Source organism: Macrobrachium nipponense, chromosome 21, assembly GCF_015104395.2.
Source record: "Macrobrachium nipponense isolate FS-2020 chromosome 21, ASM1510439v2, whole genome shotgun sequence".
Taxonomy (NCBI): Eukaryota; Metazoa; Arthropoda; class Malacostraca; order Decapoda; family Palaemonidae; genus Macrobrachium; species Macrobrachium nipponense.
In genome coordinates this window covers 6222174-6249742 of record NC_087212.1, presented here as the reverse complement: position 1 = coordinate 6249742, position 27569 = coordinate 6222174, and the positions used below count along the sequence as shown (strand labels likewise).

Genomic DNA, 27569 nt, shown 5'->3' with positions numbered 1-27569 from the left:
TCTACTAGAACTAAGATGGTGGCGCGCGGTGCAAGTTTCAAAATTGTTATCGGGCGAATCTCGGACTTTCAGAAACCTTTCGTATCTTGAAAACTTTTCGTATGTAGAGCAGTAAAATTTTTCGTGTCAGCTTTCGTATCTCGAGTTTTTCGTAAGTTGAGCTTTCGTATCTCGAGGTACCTCTGTATATACTTATCAATATAAATATAAAAAATAGACCAAGGTAGACCTAAGTAATTGCTCTGCATCAGGTGTTTCCTTGGAAATTGACTTATTCTTATGTTATTTTGGTTGCTTAGCTGATATTAAGAATTTACCGTTATTTTTTGGCGTTGACTGTAATTATCCCCCAGAGGCTATTACTAAACACACAAAATGCATTTGACCCCCCAGTCCTTAGTGGCTTTCGTATTCGCAGAACTGTTCCTTGCAGTCTGTGCGGGGTTGTTACTAGAAATACCATAGACCAATACTCAAGGTTGTTACCTAGAAATACCATAGACCAATACTCAAAGTCAAAGTCCGATGATGGTTATAAGGTTTTCTGGGTTAGTAGCCAGTAAACAGCTGAATGTGAGAAAAGATAGAAACATATTTTCAAAAACTATTAGAATAAAGGTTTTGCTTTCAGTGTCAATGGGAAAGCATTTTGATTGCTTAGTTGAATGCTTAGGTTCATTAGACTCCTATAGGATGCGCATGTTGATAATACATCATGTTCCTTTTTAAATCGGTCTTTTTGCTATATTTAGTATACGTTGATAAAAACTCATGATTTCCTTAAAATACAGCCTAGCTTTATTAATAGCCTGTTCTTTCACCAGAATTTTAACGAGCTTCTGTAGCTAACCTTCATCTGCCAGTCCGCTTTAGGTCTAAACTGTTTTATTCTTATATTGTGATCTCTACTTCATTTCATACAACAAGCATATACGTATATTGAAAGCCAGTATTGAGATCAGCATGAAAGAAAGACAACAAGAAGTATGGAAAATTTTGACTAGATTTTTTATGTGGCCTAGATTACCACTTTATAGTAACAGGATGCAAATTTGACTTACTAATTTTTTATGTGACCTTTGGTAATAATTTTTTTTATGTGACCTAGATTACCAACACCTCGTACACACAAATCAACAACTTGTTAAACTGAATGTGACATAGATTACCAACACCTCGTACACAACAAATCAGCAATTGTTAAACTGAAGAAACTATCTTGAAAATGGCTGAAGCCAGAAAACATTGTTAATTTAGGCATAAGTGTGTGAAATTTTAATAGGTGTTGATAAGTTAATTATTATATAACAGAAAACAAGTTAGATAGGTGCCTTAAGTGCTCATGAATAGCACATGTGGTATGGGCTCTCTCATCTCCCAGTGTCCAGGAAATTGGAAAAAAACCTTCAAAACAATTAACATTGGATTTAGAAAATAAATACAAACCTTACATTTTTTAGAGTAAATACATAACATATTCACCTGCTCCCTGTATTCCTTATAACAGAAATCCAAAATGACCATCATTTGATCATGTCTGTTATTAAATGTGGTATTGGCAAGGAATTTAATAGTATTATTAGATATTCCTTGGCACCGTTATGTACTTGGAGTTGAGAATGAATCTCATTCTGATTTATTTTGGTGCAGACACAGGAAAGGGATTTGGATGCTGTCAATTTGTTTTAGACTGGAAAACTTTAATTTACTTTTAATTGAATGTGTGATAAGATAGAGAGAGGCTTTTGTTTTTAGAAGGTTAAAGAAAAATGATGCAAGTTTGAGGGAGTAACATTTGATTATAGTTGTAAAATATTAGCTTAAAACATTATACGGTATATTGGACAATTTCTGGCGTCGTATCACTCCGTATCGCAAAATGACACAAATGCTCGGCCTATTTTTAGAAGTTGATGTCTTCTTGGATTCTTGTTCAGAAACTTAAAAATTATTTGAATATGCATAACCTATTCCAGATTGTAATGTAGCACAAGGTAAAGATAAGTAAATCTCTTTTAGCTATAAAATTTGTAAAATATGACTGTAGCATGTAAGAGCAGTTTTGTCCTGTAAAAATAAATTGTCGTACATTTTACATGCAAGAGAAAGGTAACTATTTTTACTGCAGTTTAAATGATAGGAAACTATTACTATACGAAGGACACAGATTGCTGAGACCAAGGAAAATAAATTATGTCAAGAATTCCAGATACCGAAGAAAAATTCCCCATTTGGTTTACAAATTTCTTGATAGAATAATGTTTTAGTTAATTCAGACATGAGTTAGTGTTTATGTTTTGGTGTTTTTTTCAGGTGTATTAAATTCTTCAGACGATTTACATAGTGGAGAAGATGTATATGAAGCCATTGGAAGTTTGCTGGAAGATGCAGTTGGAGTGGAGAGAGAAGGAGAAATACGGTGAGTTGCTCATGTCAGATACTAGTTTTACAAGTCAAGTGTGTTTATTTATTATTGTAAGGTTGGTAAAGTTTGAACAAACGAATTTTGATTTGGTTATTAAACAGGGATTTGACTACCCATTTATGCTTCCCATAAAGGAAGTGATATTCAGTTGTCTATCAATAATTAGTGCAGTTCACTTGTTGGAGGTATGGTTACTCAGCTTTGCAGCTTTTCATTATATTTTTTCATGAAATGTTAGTGATAAATTAAGGAATTTACTGTTAAGGAAAAGTTGTGTTGGACAGTTTTTCAACCCATCTTTTGTATGGCTTCTACACGTTTTGCAAACAGGACATCCCTTTATAGGGCTTTGTGGTCACTTCAGCAGAACGAAATGGTGTTGTCCTATTCTAAATGCATTACTACCAAACTGAAGCCTTTGTCATGCACAGTATACTGAGGCAAGATCCATAGTGTTAATTCCCATTTTATGTGGAACCACATATTTAAGGAGCAAGATAATTGTTGGAAAAAATATTATTGATTTTTTACCTGTAGGGGATTAGTGCCATCAGTGCACCTCACATGCTGCATTGTAGGCTTATTATTAAGTGTTTTTTTTTACAGTCCTGTTTGGCCCTAGCTGCAACCCCTTTCATTTCTTTTACAGTACCTCCATTCATATTCTCTTCCATCTTACTCTCCATCTTCCCATAACCATTGTTTCATTGTCCAAATGTAAGGATGTCCTCCTGTTACACCTTGAAAACCCTCTACTCTAAGTTTCCTTTTCAGCACTGAATGACCTTATAGGTCCTAGCGCTTGGCTCTTGGCCTAAATTTAAAATTCTATTCCTTACTGTTGATTTTTTGGTCACAGTGTTCCTTATTTTCCTAGATTTTGTATGGCAAGAAAGTCTGTAAATTAAACATGGCGAGATAGATATCAGACCACAATATGATAAATGAGATGTCAGTGATAAAGTGCTTGACTTATTATGATTTCTTTGTTAGCAGCCATGCCAATATCACTTTATTATAGTTGGTGGGTAATGACGTGCTTGTAAAAATATGTACTACAACTGCATTCCTAAATACTGATTTAGAGCCCTGTCAAAATTTTAAATGATCTATAAAATATTTTTAAATCACTTCAAGAAAGAATATGTTCAAAATTGAGAATTCTTTGTTATTTGGATAAAGTTGCTTAATAGATTAAGCTAATTTCAAATTATTTTGTCTTTTACAGGAAATTGTGTGACATGTTTGTACCAAATGTATCCATATCAAATGGTACCACCAGCGCTACTGCAGGAAATCGAATATTGGATGCCCCTGTTCAGTTGTCAGAAATGGCAGCCAATATGGAGCAGGAAGAAGAAGCTATTAAATCAGTGTGGTCAAAGGATCGAGATGAAGCTCTTAAGTAAGTTTTTTTTTTGTTTCCTTTCGTTTTTTTTTCTAGTGCTATTTTGTAGGAGTAATTTGTAATCAGTTCTTTGACATACAACTGTTACCATCATTCCGCACTATAGTAGTCACCACTTTATAGTGCTCATTGCTCATCACATAATTTTTCCCTCACATTGTGTAATTGCTTTAACTATCTTGTTCCATTTTCAAGTCTTATTTAAGAACAAATCCTTTTGACAAACCCTATTTGAGTCTATCCATGTGGCTCAGTAGTGTTGTTAAACTTATTTACAATTTATTGATGATGCATTGGTGGTGGTTAAAAATCAGTAATTTTAGAGAATTGCCATGTTGCATGCCATCGTCAACTTGACATCTTCTCATTCTAGATAGATGTGCAATATATAGCTAGTACAAGTAAAATCCCTAGTAACAAATTGACTTGTGATTATTTTTTTTACAGAAAGTTGACCAGCGAAAGCTAGATAAAGCTGAAGCAAAACTGAAAGAAAAGAAAGAGAAACGAACAAACTTGGATAAGAAAGATCAACCAGCCATTATCATAGATATGGCTACAGCATCCCAGGTAAGCATCTCTCTGTAATAGCACTGCAATCTGTTGGATTTCAGTTTCTTTACATTAACACAATTCATTAAGTTACGAAAACCCTATTTGCCAGCTGAGTAAGGGATAGACCATTCAGAAAGAATATCTTGTAAATGTAGTCAGACTCCATTGTTTTGTTCATGTTCTTGAAATGGTATTTATCACATTACGTATCACTTTTACTCTGTTCAATTTTGAATGATATTTTCACCATTTTATAAGTTTTTTTTATTTTAGCTGAAATTATTGCTCATGTTTGGAAATATGGTTTACATAATGTTTGTATTTTTGAAAATTATGAAAGCCTAGCAGTGTATTTTTGCAATGCCCAAGACTTTTTATACATAATGCAAATCTGGATTTGAGTTGGCAGATACTTAGATTTTATGTCTTCTGATGGGGAAACAAAATTTTCAAGTCACCAGAAAGTATTGTTACACTTCAACCCTTTTGCAAATAATTATCATGGTCATTTTGTAGTATGGGAGGTACTCTGGAAGTTGATTTCGCAGTAAAGGAAAAGGAATGTAAGCTTCATGTTGCTAATGGTCTTACACATTGTGGAACTTTCCTGAAGCTTCCTTATTTGCCTAGTCTTTAAAAGACCAGGATGTTTCTTTTTAGAAAAAGGGTTCTTAACCGAATAAATTTTGCAGTACTATAAGAATAGACTGTATTTCATCGTTTATGTGGCAAATTATTTTTTTTAAGAAAAAATAGGCTGTTTTCATAATAGGTTTACAGAAAATTCTGTTTGACATTTTTTAGAACTATGTAAAGATTAAAATATCTAACTTGTTTTAGAATATTAAAATCCTTGCATGTTGACAGTATTTTCAGCTTTTAATATGAAGTATGCAACCTACTTCTTATATATGGGCATCTTTGAAGTGCAAGCTACTTTGTTGTTGAAGCTGTTAAAGGTATGAGTGGTGAGTACAAGGAGAAACCTTTTTACTCACTTGACTGAACCACACTTTTTCCTCAGCTGCTGTGAAGTTAACAGATGACTGTTTTGCAGCATAAACTACGTTGCTGAGATTTAGTGTTTTACCTTGGGAGAATTTTTATTGGTTAATTGTTGCATGAATGATATGTAGCATACATGTTTTTTAGTATGCGGTTGTGACTTAGTGTAGGTCGCATTTAATGAGAATAAGTCCTGTGTGGTAGGATCATGTCTTCCATGATGTTGATCTACATGTGTTTATGCCAGTTGCAATGGATGGGATTGTTCCAAATCTACTATTAAAAGTTAGGAAAGACTGGAAAGCTTTTGAATTAATGTCTTAATTCCATGTAGTGTTGAAAGCTAAAATGATTAGAGTTACGTGAACCATATATCTGACTTGCATGTCAAGAAATGTTAAGATAACATCATGGAACCTTTGCAATTAACAATACATTTATATTTCTTGTAGATAGCAGTCTATCTCTGGTGGATACTCTAACTAATGGGACAATAGTATGGATACAAGATGACAATAGACATTTTTGTGAGGTCTGAATTCATATCAGAACCTGAGTGCTTAGCTTAATCAATGAAATTAAAATTGTAAATATAGACCAGTTATTCAGCTTCTTACTGGCATATTGTGATATGCGAATGTAATTTGTTTCAGGTTGTCAGTAAAAAGGAAAGAGTCTTAGATGCTAAAGGTGGCTGCAACACTAAAGACATCAGAATAGAAAGTTTCGATGTAGCATTTGGCGAAAGGTATGTATGTATAAAGCAAAACTTTTAAACTTGTTCAGTTTTCGTTTAAAGGATTGGTGTATATGAAATTACATTTTTAAACAAGGTTAATGATACTAAAGTTTTTGTATGATACTCTAGGTGGTTTTGTATGCATTATGTATCAGTAGCCACAAGTGTTTGTGTAAGAATTACATTATATTACGTGGACTACCAGAATCAAGAACAAAGTGAATGACTTATGGTCCAAATTTACTGCATGTAAGGTTGGTCGCAAACTCGTTTTGACTAATAATCGCATGAATTTGTGCAAATCTACGGGAACCTGCACAGATTTTTTTTGATTCGGCCGTGTGTTTCATAGGAAAATCAATTGTCCTCACAATGATCTGATAAATGATTAAACTGATTATTTGATACAAAAGATGTTGATATGATGACCCAACATCGCCAATATTTAACATTAATATATTCCCTAAAGGTATTTTTTTTTCGGGCACCTAATAAAATATCAGCCCTATATATTGAATTTCTGCAGATACATTGTTTAGACTACATTATACAATTATATTTATCTATTATAAAGAGTGACAAGTACTCTTTAACAATTATCCATGATCATGCTATAATCATTATTTTCGTAACCATTATTCTTAATCAGGTTACATGTTATCATATTAATCATGTATACATGTTTTTTTGATTTTACCATTTTATTAATTTTGGGTACATAATCATTATTATTACCAAACATGGATCTATATTTTCCATGCATTTATCTTTGTTTATGAATATGTCAACAAGGGTATGTAACAGAACCTTTTTGTTTTTGTGCATTTATCACTTAGTATGTTACGAGCACGCTCCTATGAACAATGTTTAAAGTATTTTTTTTGTTATTCAAGGCGTTGAATAGTAGCAGACCGAGCCTAATGTAAGAATTACATTATATATAAACCAGTGACCTGGGGTCATGGCATTAGGAGGGTTCTACGTGACCAAAGCAGACCTTAGATTACGCTATGCACTGTCTGCAGTAGCCTGATCTAGCTCACAGCTTTGTCAACATTTTTATGTTATGATAACTTTGCACAACAACTTCCATGGGAAGCGGTTGACCTGTTAACCTACGCCGGAAACTTGTAACTTCCGACCGGCAGACTACGTATGTGTTTTATATGAATTGCTTAGATAGCTAATGTTTCCGCTATCGACGCGATGCTTTAGAATGGCATTTACACGCCAATCTCACCATATCGGTCGTCCGACCGAGGCTGCATCTCCTAGTATGGAGTTACAGAATAATAAAAGTTGTTACCTTGTTCAACTAGCCTGTTTTGAATCATCTCCTCTAGACAAGAAAGAACTTCTCTACTAAGATATCCAAGGGAGATGAGAGGAACCAAACATTACTTACGGATAACAGCCGTAAGGAAGGAAAAAGAAAAAAAAAAAAACAAAATCTATCGCCAAGCGATAAGACATCAGATTATGGTGTCACTCTTTATATAGATAAATATAATTGTATAATAGTATAACAATGTAATTCTGCAGAAATTCAATATATAGGGCTGATATTTTATTAGGTGCCCGAAAAATACCTTTAGGATATATTAATGTATAATATTGGGCGATAATGATTTATTAGTGCCCTGGAGCTACTTTAACTGTTCAAATGCAAAGGCGTGAGTCTTTCTTGTCCTACATTGTTGCCAGCATACGGACCGCTTTTCACACACAACACAATTCCAGACAATTCCCTAGGCACGAACTGAAGAATGGCCAGGTTCAGGCGGCCCTAAACGCAAACGACTTGAGTTAAACGGGTACGTCATCCAGACGGGCCAGTACGTTCCCTGGAGATCCTTCTGTTTACGCCTCAGCCTACGCCAAGCAAAGATGTTGACGGCGATAACCAATATGGCCGTCACACTGAACACGGCTAGCAGAATGTAGTAGCGAAGATGTTCTCCACCTGCATAAGTCGATGACGCGTGGGTCATCTCAGCCAGTTGCGTCAGACGATGAGCTACTCTGCGCGTTTTGCGTTGTATGGGAGAGGTAGTGATGGGATGATCGTTTTGTAAGCCCACGTGTAGTTCGCGAAATACGCCTTCTCACGTATTATCGTGTTGACCCCTCTGACGGTATATTTGTAGATGTCCCCGTACAACCATCGGCTGCTACGAAGATAGGGCATGGGCGGTGGATGTGTCCCGGCCGACACACGACGTCGAATCCGGCCTTATCATAACGGATCCAGGAACCATTATTCATCCTGTAATTGAATTTATTACCGAAAAAAGGATAAAGTTTCCCCAGACAACCTTCGCTTGTATGAGAGAGAAGAGCCGTTTAGTACTATGTCTAACTCACATGAATCCGTTGATATAGGATAGAATTCAAAAGAGTCAGCTGTACAAATTTTATTATTCATGGCTTCTGAACAGTGAGTGAGTTTATCTAAGTCTTTTAATGACTGTAAATGATTTCTTATCAGAAGAAATCAGTACATGCCCTGTTAAATTGGATATTACTGGATTTGAGTTATTCGTCATAAAAGTAGGAAACGGTGCTATTTTGTATGATTGCCAAGCATCGGAAGAATCAAAAGGAATTGTGATCATAATTCTATAATTTTCTACGCTGACTGATATTAGGCTATAATAGAATTCTACTTTATGGGCATCCAATAAAGGAATATAACCTAGCTTCTCCCGTCCGTTTCCAAAGTTAACGTCAGATCTTTAATAGGCATGAGGTGAGGAGATAACACACCCTTTGTTGCTAACGTAATTGCTTCTACGTAATCTTTTGACTTTTCAATAAATGTGATATTTTCACACGGATATGATCTATTTTTCGAACTATAGTAAGCTGAAGTAGCCAGCAAATGTTGAACTTCCATGACCTGATCGATATTATTTGAATGTTCATTAACGATATTCATTATTTGATTGATCGAAGATAACTGGCTGCGAAGTTCTGATAAGGCCAGTTCCGTTTTGTGTTGCAAAAACTCAATTCTTTTATTTTGATTATTTATCTTGAGGCGATTTGAGATTCCTAAGCCTAGATTCGCAACTGATCCTAAGATGTTTAGTCCAGCTAGAATAAGCGGGTTGCGACGCTCAACAGTATTGTGCCGCACAGACCACATCAGCAGGTCACGAGCGAGTTCTTCTGCCTCGGCGGTTTTATTTTGTATGTCATAAGACAACATTTCCGCGACGCTTAGCGTTTGAGCTAGTGAAATCTCTGAGTTACGGTAAGAATGCGATGTTTATTATAAACTTCGGCATCCAAGATAGTTGATTTTTTGTGGATTACTAAAGTGGTATTCAAATGATTACAGACTTCGATATTACATTGCTGTTGTGAGCCGACTGTATAAACGGCTTTGTGTGACGGATAATCCTGTGTTTTCAGAGTTTCGGAAAGGATTAATGTTTCAGATCCTGGCAGGGTCTTTTACACGCACTAATATATTTGAAGTTACGTTAGGTTCGAGAGTTTGCGTGCAAGCTGATAGTACGGGTGAGCGAGAGTTCTGTTGGGTTGCCTGTATTATTTCTTTGGTTCATGAGACAGGTGATTGGTTCCGTAATGTAAGTGACAACTCTGTCTGTCTCTTTATTATCTAAAACAGATTTTAGGGTGTTAGTTAGAAGACCTATAGAATTTCCCTTTGATATACACGCCGTGTTTTTGCAGGTGCTAAGATAATATTTTGAGTGCCCATAGACGGGTATCCGATAATTACTGCGGGATACATATTAATGTTTTGTACAACGACAAAGGTATCGGCTAACGTGCGCTTACCGACCTTGTACTGTACATGAGTTTACGCCCACAACATTTAATTCATTATCCCATACACTGCCTTCAGCACAGCCATGGACATTATGAATTTTTGCGTATGCCTTTTGGTTTACGTTGTGCTCCTATAACTTTTACTCGTATGATAAACGTCGTGTTTGGAGACTTGTTGGGAGATATCCTACATGCCTACATGGATGACTTAGTAATCTTTTCCAACACATTAGAAGAGCATTTACTTAATTGGAGTTAGTGTTACAAAGGTTAAGGCAGCATATTTAAGGGTAAAGTAGTAAGTAAGTGTGATTTTAATTTTTTAAAAACAGAACTAGTCTATCTAGGTTTCACGGTTTTCTAGTGAAGGTCTTAAAGTAGTCCATGATAAGGATCGGCTTATCCGTAACTTTCCGATACCTACTAACGTCAAGGGAATACAGCAATTTTTAGGGTGTAGCGGATACTATAGGAGGTTCATTAGGAACTATCCATCATAGCCGCTCCCCTAACCGATCTTATAAAAAAGGGCGTAGATTTCCGTATGGTCTGAAATTCATCAACAGGCGTTCGATAAATTGAAAGATGAACTGTGTAGTTCTCCTATCTTGAAATTTCCTGACTTCAATAAGGAATTTTTTCATAGCAACAGACGCCTCAGACCTAGGAGTAGGTGGGTTTGCTTCAACAATATGATAGACAGTTTTTCCCTATAGCTTTTTATTCACGTAAACTGAGACCTTCCGAAAGTAAATATGCAGTAAATAGACAAGAAGGGCTCGCTATTGTTTAATTCACTCGTGCACTTTAAATTCATAATTTACGGTTATCCCGTCAAGGTTCTCACTGATCCATAAGCCCCTAACCGACTTCTTTAAAGGCTTTAGTCACAGCCCCAGCGAACTCGGTGGCACATGATCATTCAGAGGACTTTGGCGCGAGGATCGGGTATTTACCTGGGAAAGCAAATATCATTGCTGACGCATTATCACGCCCCAACCCCTTCCTTCATCTTGTACCGAGCCACTAGCTGAGATAAATCACGCTCAACCAGTCGCGGATGAAACCCTTTTTGCAATCTATAAAGAACAAAATCAATAAAGATATTCAAGAAGAAGAAATTCAGCAGAAATTTTTGAATCTGTTAACTAAATATCATGATGTTTTTTCCACTACGGATGGAACCTTAGGAAAAACGGATGTCATCGAGCATCAAATCAGGCTCAAGGACAAACAGAAAGTAATCTATGTACCTTCGTACCGACTTCCTATGAAATTTCAGAATGAGATAACAGAGGAAGTAGGTAAAATGTTAAAGGAAGGAGTCATTAGGAAATCAAAACAGCCCTTATAATTTTCCGTTAATAGTAGTACCGAAAAAAGATCGAACTTGGCGGATATGCGTAGATTTTTTCGTCGTTTAAACGAAGAAACAATCCCTGACAGATTCCCAGTACCATGTACCGATGATATCCTATCTTTACTAGGCCAGAATAAACTATTTCACAAGCCTAGACGTTACTAAAAGGATTTCATCAGATTCCGTGGAACAAGAAGTATCCCACCGCTGCACCATAATCTGATGTCTTATCGCTTGGCGATAGACTTTTTGTTTTTTTCCTTACGGCTGTTATCCGTAAGTAATGTTTGGTTCCTCTCATCTCCCTTGGATATCTTAGTAGAGAAGTTCTTTCTTGTCTAGAGGAGATGATTCAAACAGGCTAGTTGAACAAGTTAACAACTTTATTCTGTAACTCCATACTAGGAGATGCAGCTCGGTCGGACGACCGATATGGTTGAGATTTGGCGTGGAACTGCCATTCTAAAGCATCGCGTCGATAGCGGAACATTAGCTATCTAAGCAATTCATATAAAAACACATACGTAGTCTGCCGGCTCGGAAGTTACAAGTTTCCGGCGTAGGTTAACAGGTCAACCGCTTCCCATGGAAGTTGTTGTGCAAAGTTATCATAACATAAAAATGTTGACAAAGCTGTGAGCTAGATCAGGCTACTGCAGACAGTGCATAGCGTAATCTAAGGTCTGCTTTGGTCACGTAGAACCCTCCTAATGCCATGACCCCAGGTCACTGGTTTATATATAATGTAATTCTTACATTTTGTACTGGTGAATTGAAGCCTTTATGAAAGATATTACTAGATTAAAAGTTTTTTAGATTACCCTATTCTCATGCCCCATTTAATGTAATCACTGCTGACACTGTGTACTGGGGTTGTTTAATACAGTTAATAAAGTTTCTGATGGTGTAATAATTAGGAAAAATGTCATGAACCATTAAAACCAAGGAAACTAAGTTGCAAAATTTAATTTTTTAATCAATGATGGCTTGTATGAGATTCATGGTTATAAATAACCATTCCATTGATTTCTATTTTAAGACTTGCATTGGGCGACCCTAAGAATATATTTTTATAAATATGGGATGAATTGCTTTATAGATTAACTTATTGAGTCTACTTAGTCACTTTTCCAAGCTCGTAAGGTTTCAACCAAAGATCTTGTTCATAACTGAGAGGTGAAAATTGATGCAAAGGAAAATGAAAGGAGTTAGCCATCTAATTTTGAAAGGACAATATTGAACAAACGAAAAGTAAAAGGCAGAAGGTGATGCAGCAAAGAACTTGCAGTGTTTACTTAAATGGTGCCACGCCCAAAAGACAATCGTAAGGTGGGAACCTCCTACAAGGAGTGATGGGTGGAAATTTTGAATCAAAGTAATGTTAGAATCTGGACTACACTTTGCACTGCAGGGGCTAATCCTTGGGGTTCATAATTGTTGATAGAATTCATATCCTATATCAAAAGATGTGTAGTAACAAAACCATTGTTTTATATTTGTTTGAAGAGCAAAGCCATTACTAGTGTATTTATGTGAACCATAAATATCTTGTTTTGTTAATTAGGTATAACTACTCAGTTTTCTATGACACTGAATACAGAAATTTCTTCAAATTATTTCAGGATCTTAGAGTGCTTTGTTGAGTATTGTTGATGTCTTTGTTGTTAAGGCAGCTGTTGTAATTTTTATTTACTCATGAATTATGAGTTGTCTGTGCTTTAATTTGAAAAGCCATTGTTACTTTTATCTGTTTTTCCCACTTTTCAGGGTTCTTATTCAGAATGCCACCATATCTTTGGCTTTTGGAAGACGATATGCACTGGTTGGTAGGAATGGTTTGGGGAAAACGACATTATTGAGAATGATATCCAGGTAAATATTTAATTTGCATGTTGTGTGTTCATTTACAGTGAGGTTCTTGAAAAATATCTTAAGTTATATAGCTCCTTCAGAACAAAAATGTGTAAGCGTTAAATCCAGAAAGAAATATTAGAGGAATATTATTCAATGATTCAATTGATAGGACAATAGTGTCAAGTAATATGAAAGTGCAAATTGAAATAATCACGTGTTATCAAACTAATGAAGAAAATTATTGATTAGCATTTGTGAAGGCTCTTAAAATCCACCACAGCTCACAGTGTGAATGCTACATATGATTCAGAACAGCCTTGTGAGAGCTTAATGGTATGGGTTAAGGAAGGAAAGATAGTAATTTTTTAAAAATACTATATAATTAACATTATACATTTTCAATATGATTCACCAGTTTAACCAGACCATTGACTTCAAAATTTAGTTCTCAAGTGGAGGGCCAGGCACGGATGCCGTTAGTAGTACTATATTGGGGAATTTTTTTGGTTTTTTTACATGAACGTGACCTTTGAAAGAAATTGCATATAGCATTCATGAATTTGAAGCTTTTCATTTTAATTATGTGACAGTCAAATGTGCTCTTTATATGTATTTAGACATATATATATATTTATATCATATATATATATATATATATCTATATATATATATATAGATATATATATATATATACGTATATATATTATATTTGAAAATACTGAGATTGATTTACCATGTTAATGGATGCAATTTTTCTTTCAGCCGATCGTTACGCATCCCCAGTCATGTGTCCGTCTTACATGTTGAACAAGAAGTGACAGGTGATGACACAATAGCCTTGGAAAGTGTACTGGAATGTGATGTTCAGCGTAACACACTGCTTAAGAAAGAAAAGGAAATTCAAGCGAGAATGGCGCAGGGGTAATGACCTTTGTTGTTTACTTATATAAAAACACAAAGTACAATGTAAAGAAGAAATGATGATGGGAATTTTCACTTTTTACTTACATAGGTATTTATAAATAAATCTCTTGGACGTGCACCAGGTAAATGACTCAACCTCTTTCTTTCTGTGGTAATTGATGATTTTTTAAGAATGATGGAAAAATACTGATGCAGAAGCAAAATTGAATCTGCAAATATACTGGCTAGTTAATTGTAGAAAATGAAGACAGCTAATGAGGGTAAAAGATAGAAATTATTGTAATGATTTTATATGTAAATGCTAAATGTAGTACATTCTTTGCTCTTCTGCTTAAAGAATTTTTGTAATTTTTCATTCCCAGTCTGTAAAATTAGTTCTTTAGAGATGTTCTAGACTTTTTTGAAGATTTATAGAAAGTTTATAGTTTTGTGGTACGTTTATTATTTAAGATCATGCGCTCCAGTCTTTTGGATAATGATATTGATTGAATGACTCCTTTTCAACAGAGATCCCGACGAAACGTTGTCATCTCAGTTATCGGAGGTATATGCAGAGTTGCAAGCCATTGAAGCAGACAAAGCTCCGGCTAAAGCAAGTGTCATTCTTAGTGGTCTTGGGTTTAATCCTGAAATGCAGACAAGAAAGACAAAAGAATTTTCTGGTGGTTGGAGAATGAGAATAGCATTAGCCAGAGCACTGTTCTCCCAGTAAGTTCAACTCAATATGTTACCTATTTCCTCATAAGTGACTTACCAAACAATTACATTAGCAGTACGCTTTCTTACGCATACAGCTAATGTAATTGTTTGGTAAGTATATGTGAAACCTTATTTTATCATTAAAATATCGTTTTCACATAAGTGACTTACCAAACAATTACATTAGCTGTACGCTTAAGAAAGCGTACAGCTAATGTAGTTGTTTGGTAAGTATATGGGAAACCTTATTTCATCATTAAAATATTATTTTTTGAACAAAGATTTACAGTATTTATTTTGCAATTTTTAATTTTTATCTTGTTATACTTTTTTGTATTCTTAAATATTTACTATCTTGTAATCTTTACCATGGCAGGTTTTTAGGATATTCATAAATTAAGTTCATTATGACCCTATCATTCTGGTCATTATTGAGCTTCTTTCACATTTATCTTTTGGAAAATTTGTAATTAATTCTCTCTTGTGTAGAAGAAAGATTAAATTCAAAATTTTTTTTTCCAGACCTGATTTATTGTTACTTGATGAACCTACGAACATGTTGGATATGAAAGCCATTATTTGGTTAGAGAATTACCTCATGGGGTGGCCAACGACATTGTTAGTGGTCTCTCACGATCGTCACTTTCTGGATATTGTGCCAACTGATATATTGCACCTTCACACTCAGACCATAGACACTTATAAGTAAGATGTATTGCTCATTTTATATTTTATTTTTATTGTACAAAATATGAAAAATGTATAATAGAATCTGTTCATCACTTATTTTTATTTAAATGTATGCTATGCTCTAAGAAAGAATTATAGAGTGTATTCAAGTGTAGTAACTGGGTATATAATATTTTTTCAGGGGTAATTATGAAAACTTCGTTTCGACCAAGAATGAACGTCAGAAGAACCAGCAGAGAGAATACGAAGCCCAGGCTCAGTTTAGAGCCCATGTGCAAGAGTTCATAGACAAATTCCGTTACAATGCTAAGCGTGCGTCTTTAGTCCAGTCGAAAATTAAGATGTTAGAAAAGCTGTAAGTATATTCAGTATTTATTTTGAAAGGAAATATTAATATTGCAGAGTAATAGAATTGTGTCTTTAATTTTGGTAAGTTCTTGTTTTTATAATGTTCACCACTTTTTCCTTCTTCATCTTACAGACCTGAACTTAAACCTGTAGAGAAGGAAACTGGGGTAGTTTTACGTTTCCCCGAGGCTGAAAAACTTAATACGCCGATATTGCAGTTGGATGAGGTGCAGTTTGAATACAAGAAAGGCACTGTAATTTTCTCAGGTGTCAATCTATCTGCTGCCATGAACTCTAGAATATGTATTGTGAGTATACCTTCATTGCTTTTAGTCAGAAAGATATAGGTCCCATTTTAAATGAATGGTTCAGAGTTCAGATTAGAATGCTAGATTAGGTATTCATCTAATGAAATTAGTGTTGGGGTATTCTTATTCAGTGGCATATGTTATGGTGGAGATCATGATTGGGTAGAATTGCTGCATTGCAGAATTCAGTCTTGTAACAGGGAACATATTTTTTTGAAAGCTTGAGAGCCTTATCTGCTAGTAAATAAAGTTTTGCATGTCTCCCTCCTATGTGAGCCCCCTCATACACAAGTTAACCACCACTATCATGATTATTAGATATTGAAAACTTTGTCTTCTTGTATACTGAGCAACTCAGGTGAGAAACATCGTAATTGAGTTGTGGTTTGCATTTGTAAAATTAAATTTAAATTAAGTAGTTTAAAAATCACTTTCAAATATTCATGGCGTTCATTCTTAAACTTTCTAAATATTCATGTCATTTATTATTAAACTTATATTCACAGGTTGGTGAAAATGGCACAGGTAAAACTACGCTACTAAAGATTCTTTTAGGAGAATTGAGTCCTACCAAAGGTCATAGAGTCTGCAATAGGTAAGATTTGTCGTCACCATTATCATTAATTGTCATGCATGAAATTTGCACAGTTATTTTTATGTACCCGTTCAGCATGAATTGGCATCTGATTCAGTGCTTTATCACTGTCCCTTTTCTGTGAATTTCTTGGGCTACCTACTAAAACCATCTCATTGTTTGAGATTTCGATGCTACACTCTTATACCTATTCATTTGTAATATCTCCCCACTGCTCTCCAGCTGTTAATCTCGGCATTTTATAGTTGTGCATCTTCAAAATTGAGTGTCTTTTGTGTATTAATTACTCATTACCAAACCAGCAGGATATTTTATATTCAGCTTTGAAAGGCAGTTATAATTTAATTTGTTCATGAAACTACCTGTCAGATATATATATAGCTGTATTTTCCGAAGTCCGACAGAAATTAAAAAACTTACGACACACGTAGTGGGAGTCAGGTGGTTAGTACCCATTCCCGCTGCTGGGAGGCGGGTATCAGGAATCATTCCCATTTTCTATTCATAATTTTTCTGTCGCCGGTGTTGTAAACACAGTTTTCAGCACCTCCGTCTTGAATTTAGGAAACTTGGCTACTATAAGTACCCCTTTTTGATTTTTTGGTATCTTGACTTTTGGATCGGTGGCTAGGCACACGTTAATTGTGGATTTGATTGATTTTGGCTTGATTTCTCTTTAAATAAGATGTCTGGTTCTAGTTCGGCTAGCGCCAGGTTTTGTACCTAAGAGTGATTGTCGAGGTAGGCTACTGAAAGCATCAGTAGACCCTCAATAACTTTGTGTAAGAGTTGCAGAGAGCATGATTGCATGTATGAAAGTCGCTGCAAGGAATGTGAGTGTCTTTCTGATTCGGGATGGAGAGCGTATGATCCTATCTGCGTAAGCTTGAACGGGATAGGTTAAGGAGGTCTTCCTCCAGGAGCGTTTCAGGTAAACGGCAGGAAGTTCATGTTTCTCCTACTAACCCTCCTTTAATCACTACTCCTAACCCTGTAGTGTTGCCTTCGGGCCCTGAAGCAGTGTCTGTAGAGGGTAATACCCTTTCACTTATCTTAGAGTCGATTCGTAATTTAGAATCTAAAGTGCTCGCCTTAGAAGGCAAAAGTGAAGGTGCAAAGTGCAGTGACAGTGCTCCTTCGTTGGTGGAGGGTGCGTTCAGATCGGCCCCATTTCGCCTCTAGGCCTAGACCGCTGCCGGACTCCCAGGTTTCAGGGAGAGGGCATGTCGAAAGCCGCAGGAGGGTTACGGGGAACGCCCACCGATCTGACGTGCCTTCGGCAGTATCTGTTGACGTTACACAGACTGCCAAGGAGCGTGCGTGTGCACGCCTCCTGAAAGAGTGTTTCTCTTCTTCAGAGGCTTCCTCCCCGCACAAGGGGTGGAGCTCTCATTCTATTTTACGCCCGCTGAAAAGGAGCGTTGTTGAACGTGACGCTTCACGTCCAGTTTTGGCTCTCGAGAGGCGATCATCGCCTGAGAGTGTGTTCGCAGCCTTCCCGCCACAGAAGAAGCGTAAGGAGTCATCGGATGATGACTTTGTTGAGCGCCCCAGTCGCTCTCGAGCGCGTGCTACGGCAGTTTCTGGGAGAAGGAAGAGGCGTCCCCTCGCCCCTCGCCTTCTCACAGGATCAGCCCGTCACCTGACAGGGAATCCTCTCCTACTGAGAAGATCCTGCGCTCTTTGCAGCAACAGCTTGCTGATGCTCTTGCTAAGAAAGTGACGCAACCACGTCCCAGGAGAAAGGATGACCGTCTGCCTGTGAAGAGATCTAGAAGGTCTCCCTCTCCCTCTCCTCGCTCGTCTATCTCTCCACTTTCTTCGCCTGCTAGAGTTCGTGCGACTCCCCAGCGGCTCTCTGGAGGACGTGAAGAGGATTTTGCTCGCTCGGCGCATGAAGCGGTATTACCCGCTCGTAAGCTTGCGGTGCGAGAGCTTGATACTTGCGTGAACGCTTCGGTGCAAGTTCACGTTCCTGACGCTCGGTCGGAAGCCAAGCGAACGCCAGTTGCATCTAAGAGTGCTCCAGCGGAAGCAGAGCGCGCACGAAGATGTTAAGCGCGCCTCAGTTAATGTCATTCGCACGCCAGTGGACGCCAAGCGTGCTCCAGCGGACGCCAGCAGCGCGCGAGTGGACGCCAATCCCGCGCTAGTTGCAGCCAGGCGTGCGCCAGTGGACGCCAGGTATGCGCCAGTGACCGCCAGGTGTGCGCCAGTGGACGCCAGGTGTGCGCCAGCGGACGCTCGGGTGGACGAAGATGTGGAGTTTCGTCTCCTCCCACCTTGTTTGTGATGAGTCTTTGCTAGTTGTTCTCCGGTCTTAGAGATATGACCGGAGTTCCTTTTAATGAGTCAGTACCTTTCCACTTCACAGCAACGCGCCTCGTGGAAAACTTAGCCCACCAAATAGTCTTGGTCCAGCTTATTTGCCTCCAACTTCACCTGTGTCGGAAGCAGAGGTTAGTGACGCTTCGGTTGAAGTGGATGACGAGAAACCTTTGGCGGCAGTCTCTTCCGACTACCAGGTTTTGACCCGCCTTCTTCAATCAGAGTTTGGAGAGAACGTTTCACCCGGAAGCTCCTCGCTCTCCTCCTTCACAACTTTCTTTCGTCCAAGATCAACAAGGGTCCTCGGCTTTCGTCAGGATGAAGAAGTCCCTTTCAACTAAGAGGGCTCTTCGTAAGGTCCATGACTGGATGGAGAAAAGGAAGAAGTCTCAGGGAAAGACTTCTTTTGCCCTGCCACCCCTTCGAGACTTAGTGGGAAGGCTGGCATTTGGTATGAGACGGGAGAAGACGTAGGTATTAGACTTCCCTCGTCAGCCCAAGGAGACTTCGCCAGCATTGTGGATGCCTCGAGGAGGTCTCACCTGTCCTCTTCGAAAGTTTCATGGTCAACTACGGAAATGGACTACCACCTTAAAGGCCTCTTTCGGACGTTAGAGGTCTTCAACTTTCTAGATTGGTGTCTGGGAGTGCTGGATGCCAAGTCTAGGAGTTCCGACTCGATTAGTCTGGGGGAGCTGTCCAGCGTAATGTCGTGCATGGACAAGGCCGTCAGAGATGGTTCGGAGGAGCTTACAGCTCACTTTTGCACAGGGCTCTTGAAGAAGAGATCCCTGTTTTGCAATTTTACAGCGAAATCTGTTTCTCCGTCACAGAAAGCAGACTTGCTCTTCGCTCCTTTTTCGGATCATCTCTTCCCCCAGGCTATGGTAAAAGACATTGCGACCAGTCTACAGGAGAAGGCCACGCAAGATCTCCTCGCACAATCTTCAAGGAGACCTGCGGTTCCTTCATCCTCGGGAGTTTCGATTCTCAAGAAATCGAAGCCCTTTCGAGGGTAGTTCTTCCTCGAGACCAGCCCCTCGAGGAAGAGGCACTTCCAGGGGCAGAGCCACGGCGCTGGCCAAGAACAAGAATGAAGCAGAAGTCCTTCAGTCACCGGTTGGAGCCAGGCTTCAGCTTTTTGCGCAAGCCTGGGAAGAGAGAGGTGCGGACAAATGGTCCGTGGACATCTTAAAGAAGGGTTACCAGATCCCGTTCCTGAAACCACCCCCGCTGTCTACGACACCCAGGGACATGTCTCCTTCCTATCGGGGAGAAAAGCAACAAGTGCTTTACGATCTGTTAGATCAGATGATCGTGAAACACGCCGTAGAACAGGTCTCCGACTTGAATTCCCCCGGATTTTACAACAGACTGTTCCTGGTGCCAAAGCAGTCGGGGGAATGGCGACCGGTACTCGATGTCAGCAACCTGAACCTCTTTGTCATCAAGCAGAGGTTCAAGATGGAGACACCTCAGTCAGTGATGGGAGCCTTGAGACCGGGGGATTGGATGCTTCACTAGATCTCCAGGACGCGTATTTCCATTTCGTCCCCATCCACCCCCAGTCCAGGAAATACCTGCGGTTTGTCCTGAAGGAAAAGTGTTTCAATTCAGGGCTCTCTGCTTTGGACTCAGCACTGCTCCCATGGTATTCACCCTACTGATGAAGAACATTGCGAGGTGGCTTCATCTTTCCAATGTCAGGATCTCTCTCTACCTGGACGACTGGCTCATACGAGCCTCCTCGAAAGACCGGTGTCTGGAGGACCTTCACACGACTTTGTCGTTAACGAAGTCCCTGGGACTTCTGGTGAACCTCGAAAAGTCACATCTGACCCCTTCTCAGTCTTTAGTCTATCTGGGGATTCAGATGGACTCAGTGGCTTTTCGGCTCCTTTCCCGTCCCAGGGGCGACAACTAGATTGCCTAAGCAAAGTGTCAACCTTTCTGGGGAAGGAATCATGCTCGGTGAGGGAATGGATGAGTCTGCTGGGGACCATTTCCTCCTGGAGAAGTTTGTTTCCCTAGGGAGGTTGCACCTCAGACCTCTTCAATTCTTCCTAGCCGACAATTGGAAGCACCAAAACACTTTGGATTCGATTCTGGTGTTATCAGAAGAGGTAAAGGAACACCTAAGATGGTGGACAGACCCTTTGAAGCTCGCAGAGGGTCTTTCCCTCAAGCTTCAGAACCCCGACCTAGTGTTGTTTTCCGACGCGTCTTCCACGGGGGGGGAGCAACACTGGGGGGGAAGGAAGTGTCAGGCACCTGGAGAGGGGAACAGGTGTCCTGGCACATAAACCTCAAGGAGCTGGCAGCAGTTCATCTGGCGCTCCAGTTCTTTCAGGACGAACTCCCCGGCAATGTGGTGCAGATCAACTCGGACAACACCACAGCCCTGGCATACCTCAAGAAACAGGGAGGAACCCACTCTCGATCCTGTTCTTCCTTGCAAAGGAGATCCTGTTATGGGCGAAGGCACACGACGTCTCTATACTGACGAGATTCATATCAGGGGTAGAAAACGTCCGTGCAGATCTGCTCAGTCGACAAGGTCAACTTCTGCCGACAGAGTGGACACTTCATCAGGAAATATGCCAGAGGTTGTGGAAGTTATGGGGATGTCCTCTCGTAGACATCTTCGCAACTTCCAGGACAACGAGACTCCCGCTGTACTGCTCACCAGTTTTTTAGACCCAGGAGCAGTTAGCAGTAGACGCCCTTCTTTGGGACTGGACGGGACTAGACGTATATGCCTTTCCCCCGTTCAAGATCCTAGGGAAAAGTAATAAGGAAATTCGCGGCATCAGAGGGAACGAGGATGACTCTCATCGCCCCCTTCTGGCCAGCGACCGACTGGTTCACAGAGGTCATGTCCTTTCTTGTAGACTTTCCGAGGACTCTGCCTCCAAGGATAGATCTACTCAAACAGCCCCACTTCGAGAGGTATCACAAAAACCTCCCCGCTCTGAGTCTGACTGCGTTCAGACTATCCAGAAGTTGGCCAGAGCGAGGGGTTTTTCAAGACCAGTGGCGAAAGCAATCGCAACGGCAAGAAGACCTTCTTCTATTGCCGTATACCAATCCAAGTGGGCTGTTTTCCGGAGCTGGTGCAGGAAGAAAGACATTTCCCCTCCACCTCTACCTCTGTGAGCCAGATCGCAGACTTCCTTCTCTACTTGAGAAATGAAGTTCGCTTAGCGGTGCCTACGATAAAAGGCTACAGAAGTGTGCTTTCTGTAGTCTTTAGGCATAGAGGACTGGACTTAGCCAACAACAGAGACCTTCATGATCTTCTTAAGTCTTTCGAGACTTCGAAGGTACCTCAACCAAGAGTCCCTTCTTGGAACTTAGACATTGTTCTAAAGTTTTTGACGTCCAGCATTTTTGAACCGCTCAACTTAGCTTCGCTTAGAAAACCTTACAAGGAAGACACTTTTTCTAACTGCTCTGGCTCGACGGCGAAGAGAGTTAGTGAGATCCAGGCTATAAGCAAGCATGTTGGGTTTAAGAACTCTGATGCTGTTTGTTCTTTAAGCCCTATGTTCTTAGCAAAGAACGAAAACCCGTCCAACCCTTGGCCCAAGACATTTGAAATCAAGGGTTTGACAGAGATCGTGGGTAATGAGCCAGAGAGAGTCCTGTGCCCTGTCAGGGCTCTCAAATTCTATCTAGACAAACGAAGGACTGTAGAGGACCTTCGGGCAACTTGTGGTGCTCGGTTAAGAAGCCCGATCTTCCCATTGTCAAAGAACGCGCTTTCTTTCTTCTTGAGAGACACCATTAAGGAAGCTCATTCCACATGTAGTGATAGTGACATGAAGCTGTTAAAAGTGAATGCCCACGAGGTGAGGGCTATTTCGACCTCGATAGCCTTTCACAGGAATATGGCACTCAGTGACATTTTGAGTGCCACATATTGGCGGAGCAACTCGGTGTTCGCTTCACACTACCTGCGGGAGGTGAAAGCAACATACGAACATTGCTCGTCGCTTGGACCATACGTCGCTGCAGACACTATTTTGGGGGCAGGAGGTAGCACTCATCCTTTCCTTTAGTGGTTAGGTGAGCTTTTAATCGTGTGTTTTTTTTGGTTGTGTGGGGTTGACCGCCCGAGGCGGATCTCCCTTCTTTAGTCTAGTTTAGTGGTATACCTTTGGTAGACTAGGCCAGGTGGTTTTTTTACTTCGTTGCCCTCATTGTATGGTCAATGGTCTAGTCACATTTTCGTGGTCACGACCCCCGTTTGACAGATCATCTTGAGTGCACCAGCTATATAGGTCTCTACCTCGCTGCACTCTAGTAGCACAAGCAGACTTACGCGGCAGTAACCACGAAGTCAGCTATGCTAACAGGTAAGGAATCAAGATATCAGTTATCTGCATATATATGTTTCCTAAAATCTTCTATTCTGTCTACTCCCACCACAAAGGTGGGATTCAGCTATATATATATATCTGACAGGTAAGTTTCATGAACAAAATGATATTGTAATGATACAATTAAGTTTGTTCATTACTTTACCCTGGCAAGATATTATAATAATTAAGTACCCACCCACCTCCCCTCAGGAGACAGTGGAAATAAAAATTATGAATAGAAAATGGGAATGATTCCTGATACCCGCCTCCCAGCGGCGGGAATGGGTACTAACCACCTGACTCCCACTACGTGTGTCGTAAGTTTTTTATTTCTGTCGGACTTCGGAAAATACAGCTATATATATATCTGCCAGGTAAGTATGAACAAACTTAATTGTATCATTACAATATCATGTTACAAAAAAAAATTAACACCAATCATTCATAATTGTAAATGATATTTAAGGATGTTTCACTATCTTTTTTTATAAACTTGATTCCTTTTATGAAAACTGATGGCATCTTTAGGTAACAGAATATGTTAAAAGATGGATTCTAAAGGTAAGAAATTAGCTGGACCTATTTAATAGCGCCCTTGCAGCTGATGCAACTAGGTTATCTTCCTTCCCTGTTGCCATCTTTGCACAAGTTACTACCCTGTGTCTTACATCAAATGACACAATTTTTTTTATTACCGTGTGTTTATAAGCTCCCTTAGTAAAAATTTTAAGTTTTGGAGAAAGTTCGATGTATCTGCTATGACATTTATCATACTCATGTTACCCACTTTATTTTGTTTACTGTATATTTATAATTAAATATTGTGATCTCTTTTCATTTTCAGGTCATTACGTATAGGATATTTCACACAGCATCATGTGGATCAGCTAGATATGAGAGTATGTCCTGTAGAGCTACTACAAAATAAGTATACAGGTGAGCAACTGACCTGTCACTCTACAAAAATAATATTTAATCTTTTAAGATAATAATATTAAATCTTTTAAAATATGTCAAGTTTATGTATAACTTTGCTTGACCATTGTAAGATAAAAGTTGCATTAAATCTAGTTTTGTATTTTTATGGAAAATTGTGCAACAAGTCTTTATCATTATCAAACAGATTTAATTATACATTGCAATGTTCTTACTCAAAAGAGCTTCTGTCGTTTTATGAGATACAATTTTCTATGTTAATTTTACTTGTAGATCCAAAAGGGCGACAGAAGAGGGTGAAAATATGAGTAATGGAGATGCCTTAGGTTAAACCTATCCCAATTTGTCCCAAACTTTTTGGATAAGGGAGATGTCTTATGTTAGGCTACCCCTAACCTGAGCACAACTTTGCAGTTTCTGAAGACTACTCTGTGCTAATGTGCAGTGCGTCAGTAACTTATAGAATCCACAGAAGCTGGATCACTACAATACTGAAATATTGACAATTTTAATTAATGCATATTTTACTACTTAAAATACATTCATAAATACTGCAGGCAAGACAGCTAAATTTTTCACATGAGACAATTGTCTCATATTTTCCCATGTTGGCATGATCAAGTATTTTATCAAAAGTAATTTGCATGTTTTGCACAAAAGACTGAAGAGCAATGTATGTGAAGATTAGAACAATGTTCATTGTTGTGTAGGAATTGTAACCATGAAAACTGTTAGGCATTATATTTTAAACAAAAACAAACATGTATGTACTTTGCTAAACTTTCCTAGCCATCCCATTTTTCTTATGTACATTGTATGTAAACAATCACTGACTAAAGAAAATAGTGCACACACAGTATTCCTGAATTCTGTTAATTATTAGTGATGCAAGTAAAATAAGCGTTTAAAACCTCTTCAGCACCTTCATATTTAAACTTTTCTTCTCTTAGGTAAAACGGTTGAAGAGTATCGTCGGCAACTGGGTTCATTTGGAATCAGTGGAGATTTAGCCCTTCAGCAGTTGGCAAGTCTTTCTGGTGGGCAGAAGTCTCGGGTAGCTTTCTCTTTAATGTGTATGGGGAATCCAAACTTCTTTATTCTTGATGAGCCTACCAATCATCTTGACATAGAAACCATAGAGGCTCTAGGAGAAGCTATTCAAAAGTTTAAGGTAAGGTTTAGTATTGATAATGACTCTTGTTTTTGTGCCTTATATTCTTTATCTCATGAATTAAAAATCTATAGGAATGTTGTAAAGCACATAAATTGTCATATCATAGTGGCCTTTTCACCATTATTTTGTTTCACAAAAATACGTAGTATAGGTTTCACCAGCCTACACCATTGTTGATTGTTGAAAGAAATTTTTATTAGGCTCAGAGGTCTGGTAAAACTAATCTTTCATCTTATCCTATCCTAAACAAATTTTACCTCATATAATAATTTTCAGCAGTATACAGGACAGCACTAATATCGTTGTCTTTTATCAGTTTACAAAATAGTTATTAAATTGATGCTTTTTTATCAATTTGAAATACTATTTCATAAAATACCATTGGGTCTTATGTAGGTATATCTTAGTCTGGGAGCTGGAATTGTTTGTTGAAACTCGGTAAGAAAATCTTTACTTGGTGGTAAGAATTTGAATGGGGAGAAACAACAATTTCTTACCATCACCAAGCACTTTTCCTTTAGCCTCTGTCAGGAGAGGACATCTAGCTGTGCTCCCTCTGATGGCCGAGTTTGAACTTTGTGTTTTTTTAAGTGTTTGTTCATTTTACGAGGGATAAGTAGTATATGAAATACATGTGTGAAAATTGCTTAGTCCCTTATGCTGAAGGAAGTCCTGTATGATTGCTGGTGAGAGAGAGAGAGAGAGTCTTCCCGCGTGTAACTTCCTACTGTCAGTTTACTGTACCTTGTTACCAAGTTCCAACAGCTGAAACCAGCTCCCAATGAGGGATGCTCTATCATAAAAGGCTATGGTTTGTATACCAGAGAATACAAATTATGTACTTAAAAAAACTCAAGTTTGTTGTCATGTCATTTGATTACGTCAATACAAAAGCTTGTTGCCATCCTTTGTGCCCAAGAACATGTTCATGATTTGATTTATTTTCAGGGAGGTGTAGTGTTGGTATCTCACGACGAACGCCTCATCCGCATGGTCTGTACAGAACTTTGGGTCTGCGGTGACAAGAAAGTTAGATGCATGGAAGGTGGCTTCGATGAATATAGAACACTAGTAGAAAAAGAAATACAAGCTACTTTATAGAATTGCTTTTGTTAGGTTTATGTCTATTACACCAAATTTTTATTGCAAAAATATGTACAATAATTTTTTTACATTTTAAGATACTGTAAAGATTATTGTATATTAGGTAATTTATATACATGCATTTTAATTTCAGTAAACACTTGACATGGATAATAAACCTCTTTAGGTTGTTCATGCAAAATGCAAATGAGAATTCCAAGTATGGTGTGTGGAAGGTGAGTGAATAGTTAATGAGTACATTATAGCCATTTCTGTACAAGAGTATATCATTCCAGAGATGCACGACTGCTATGCACTGGTCAAATATGGTTTATGCCTCTTTGAGTGTTTACTGCAATGAGTTAAGTGATATGTAAAGATACACATCCATCATGGCATACGTATTTGGAAAATGGCATTGTATGAGAATGCAAATATATACCGCTTTTTTTACTTTAAGAGTGTTTATAAATTACGGCTTAAGTACTGTTACGTATTTAATACTTCAGCAGTGCACATTAATAAAATATACTAAACTCTAATTTCTTTGTTATCCTAAGAAGGCAGTATTTTGCTGGTAGTTCAGTTAAACAAAAAATTAGGACTAATAGTCTTGAGCAAGTATTTAAGCAATCATATAATATTCTATCATTACCAATAGAAGATAAAAACAATATTTACTGCTTGTATTCTGTCATGTTCTATCATAGATAAAGCAGTTATCATTAGCAATCTTGCATTGCGAGGAAGGGTATCCAGATTGTAACAAATATACAGATTAATGCACCTACCCATTATCCAGGGAGTGTGTGGGTGTGTGCAGTATATCCAAACTGCAAAAGAACAGGTAAGACAATATTATTAATTTAGGATACAATTCACTCATCTAAGTGATTATTAAATAACATAGTCCTTTTGCAATACTGTACTGTATGTGATAGGCTTAGATGTAACACAAGTTTACCTGAAATTA

The 27569-nt window shown here is 38.4% G+C and overlaps 1 protein-coding gene across 1 annotated transcript in view; it reads left to right on the top strand.

Moving 5' to 3' along the window:
• LOC135197742 (ATP-binding cassette sub-family F member 3-like) overlaps positions 1 to 27138 on the top strand; it is a 34055-nt gene extending 6917 nt beyond the window's left edge. The window contains exons 2-15 of the mRNA XM_064224797.1: positions 2314 to 2419; positions 3654 to 3830; positions 4283 to 4403; positions 6047 to 6141; positions 13061 to 13165; positions 13910 to 14068; positions 14579 to 14779; positions 15293 to 15475; positions 15642 to 15815; positions 15942 to 16116; positions 16623 to 16711; positions 24248 to 24339; positions 25290 to 25510; positions 26462 to 27138. Of these exons, the coding sequence (XP_064080867.1) occupies positions 2314 to 2419; positions 3654 to 3830; positions 4283 to 4403; positions 6047 to 6141; positions 13061 to 13165; positions 13910 to 14068; positions 14579 to 14779; positions 15293 to 15475; positions 15642 to 15815; positions 15942 to 16116; positions 16623 to 16711; positions 24248 to 24339; positions 25290 to 25510; positions 26462 to 26614 (2051 nt within the window). The 3' untranslated portion in view covers positions 26615 to 27138. The remainder of the gene's footprint in view (positions 1 to 2313; positions 2420 to 3653; positions 3831 to 4282; positions 4404 to 6046; positions 6142 to 13060; positions 13166 to 13909; positions 14069 to 14578; positions 14780 to 15292; positions 15476 to 15641; positions 15816 to 15941; positions 16117 to 16622; positions 16712 to 24247; positions 24340 to 25289; positions 25511 to 26461) is intronic.
• The last annotated feature ends 431 nt before the right edge of the window (positions 27139 to 27569 follow it).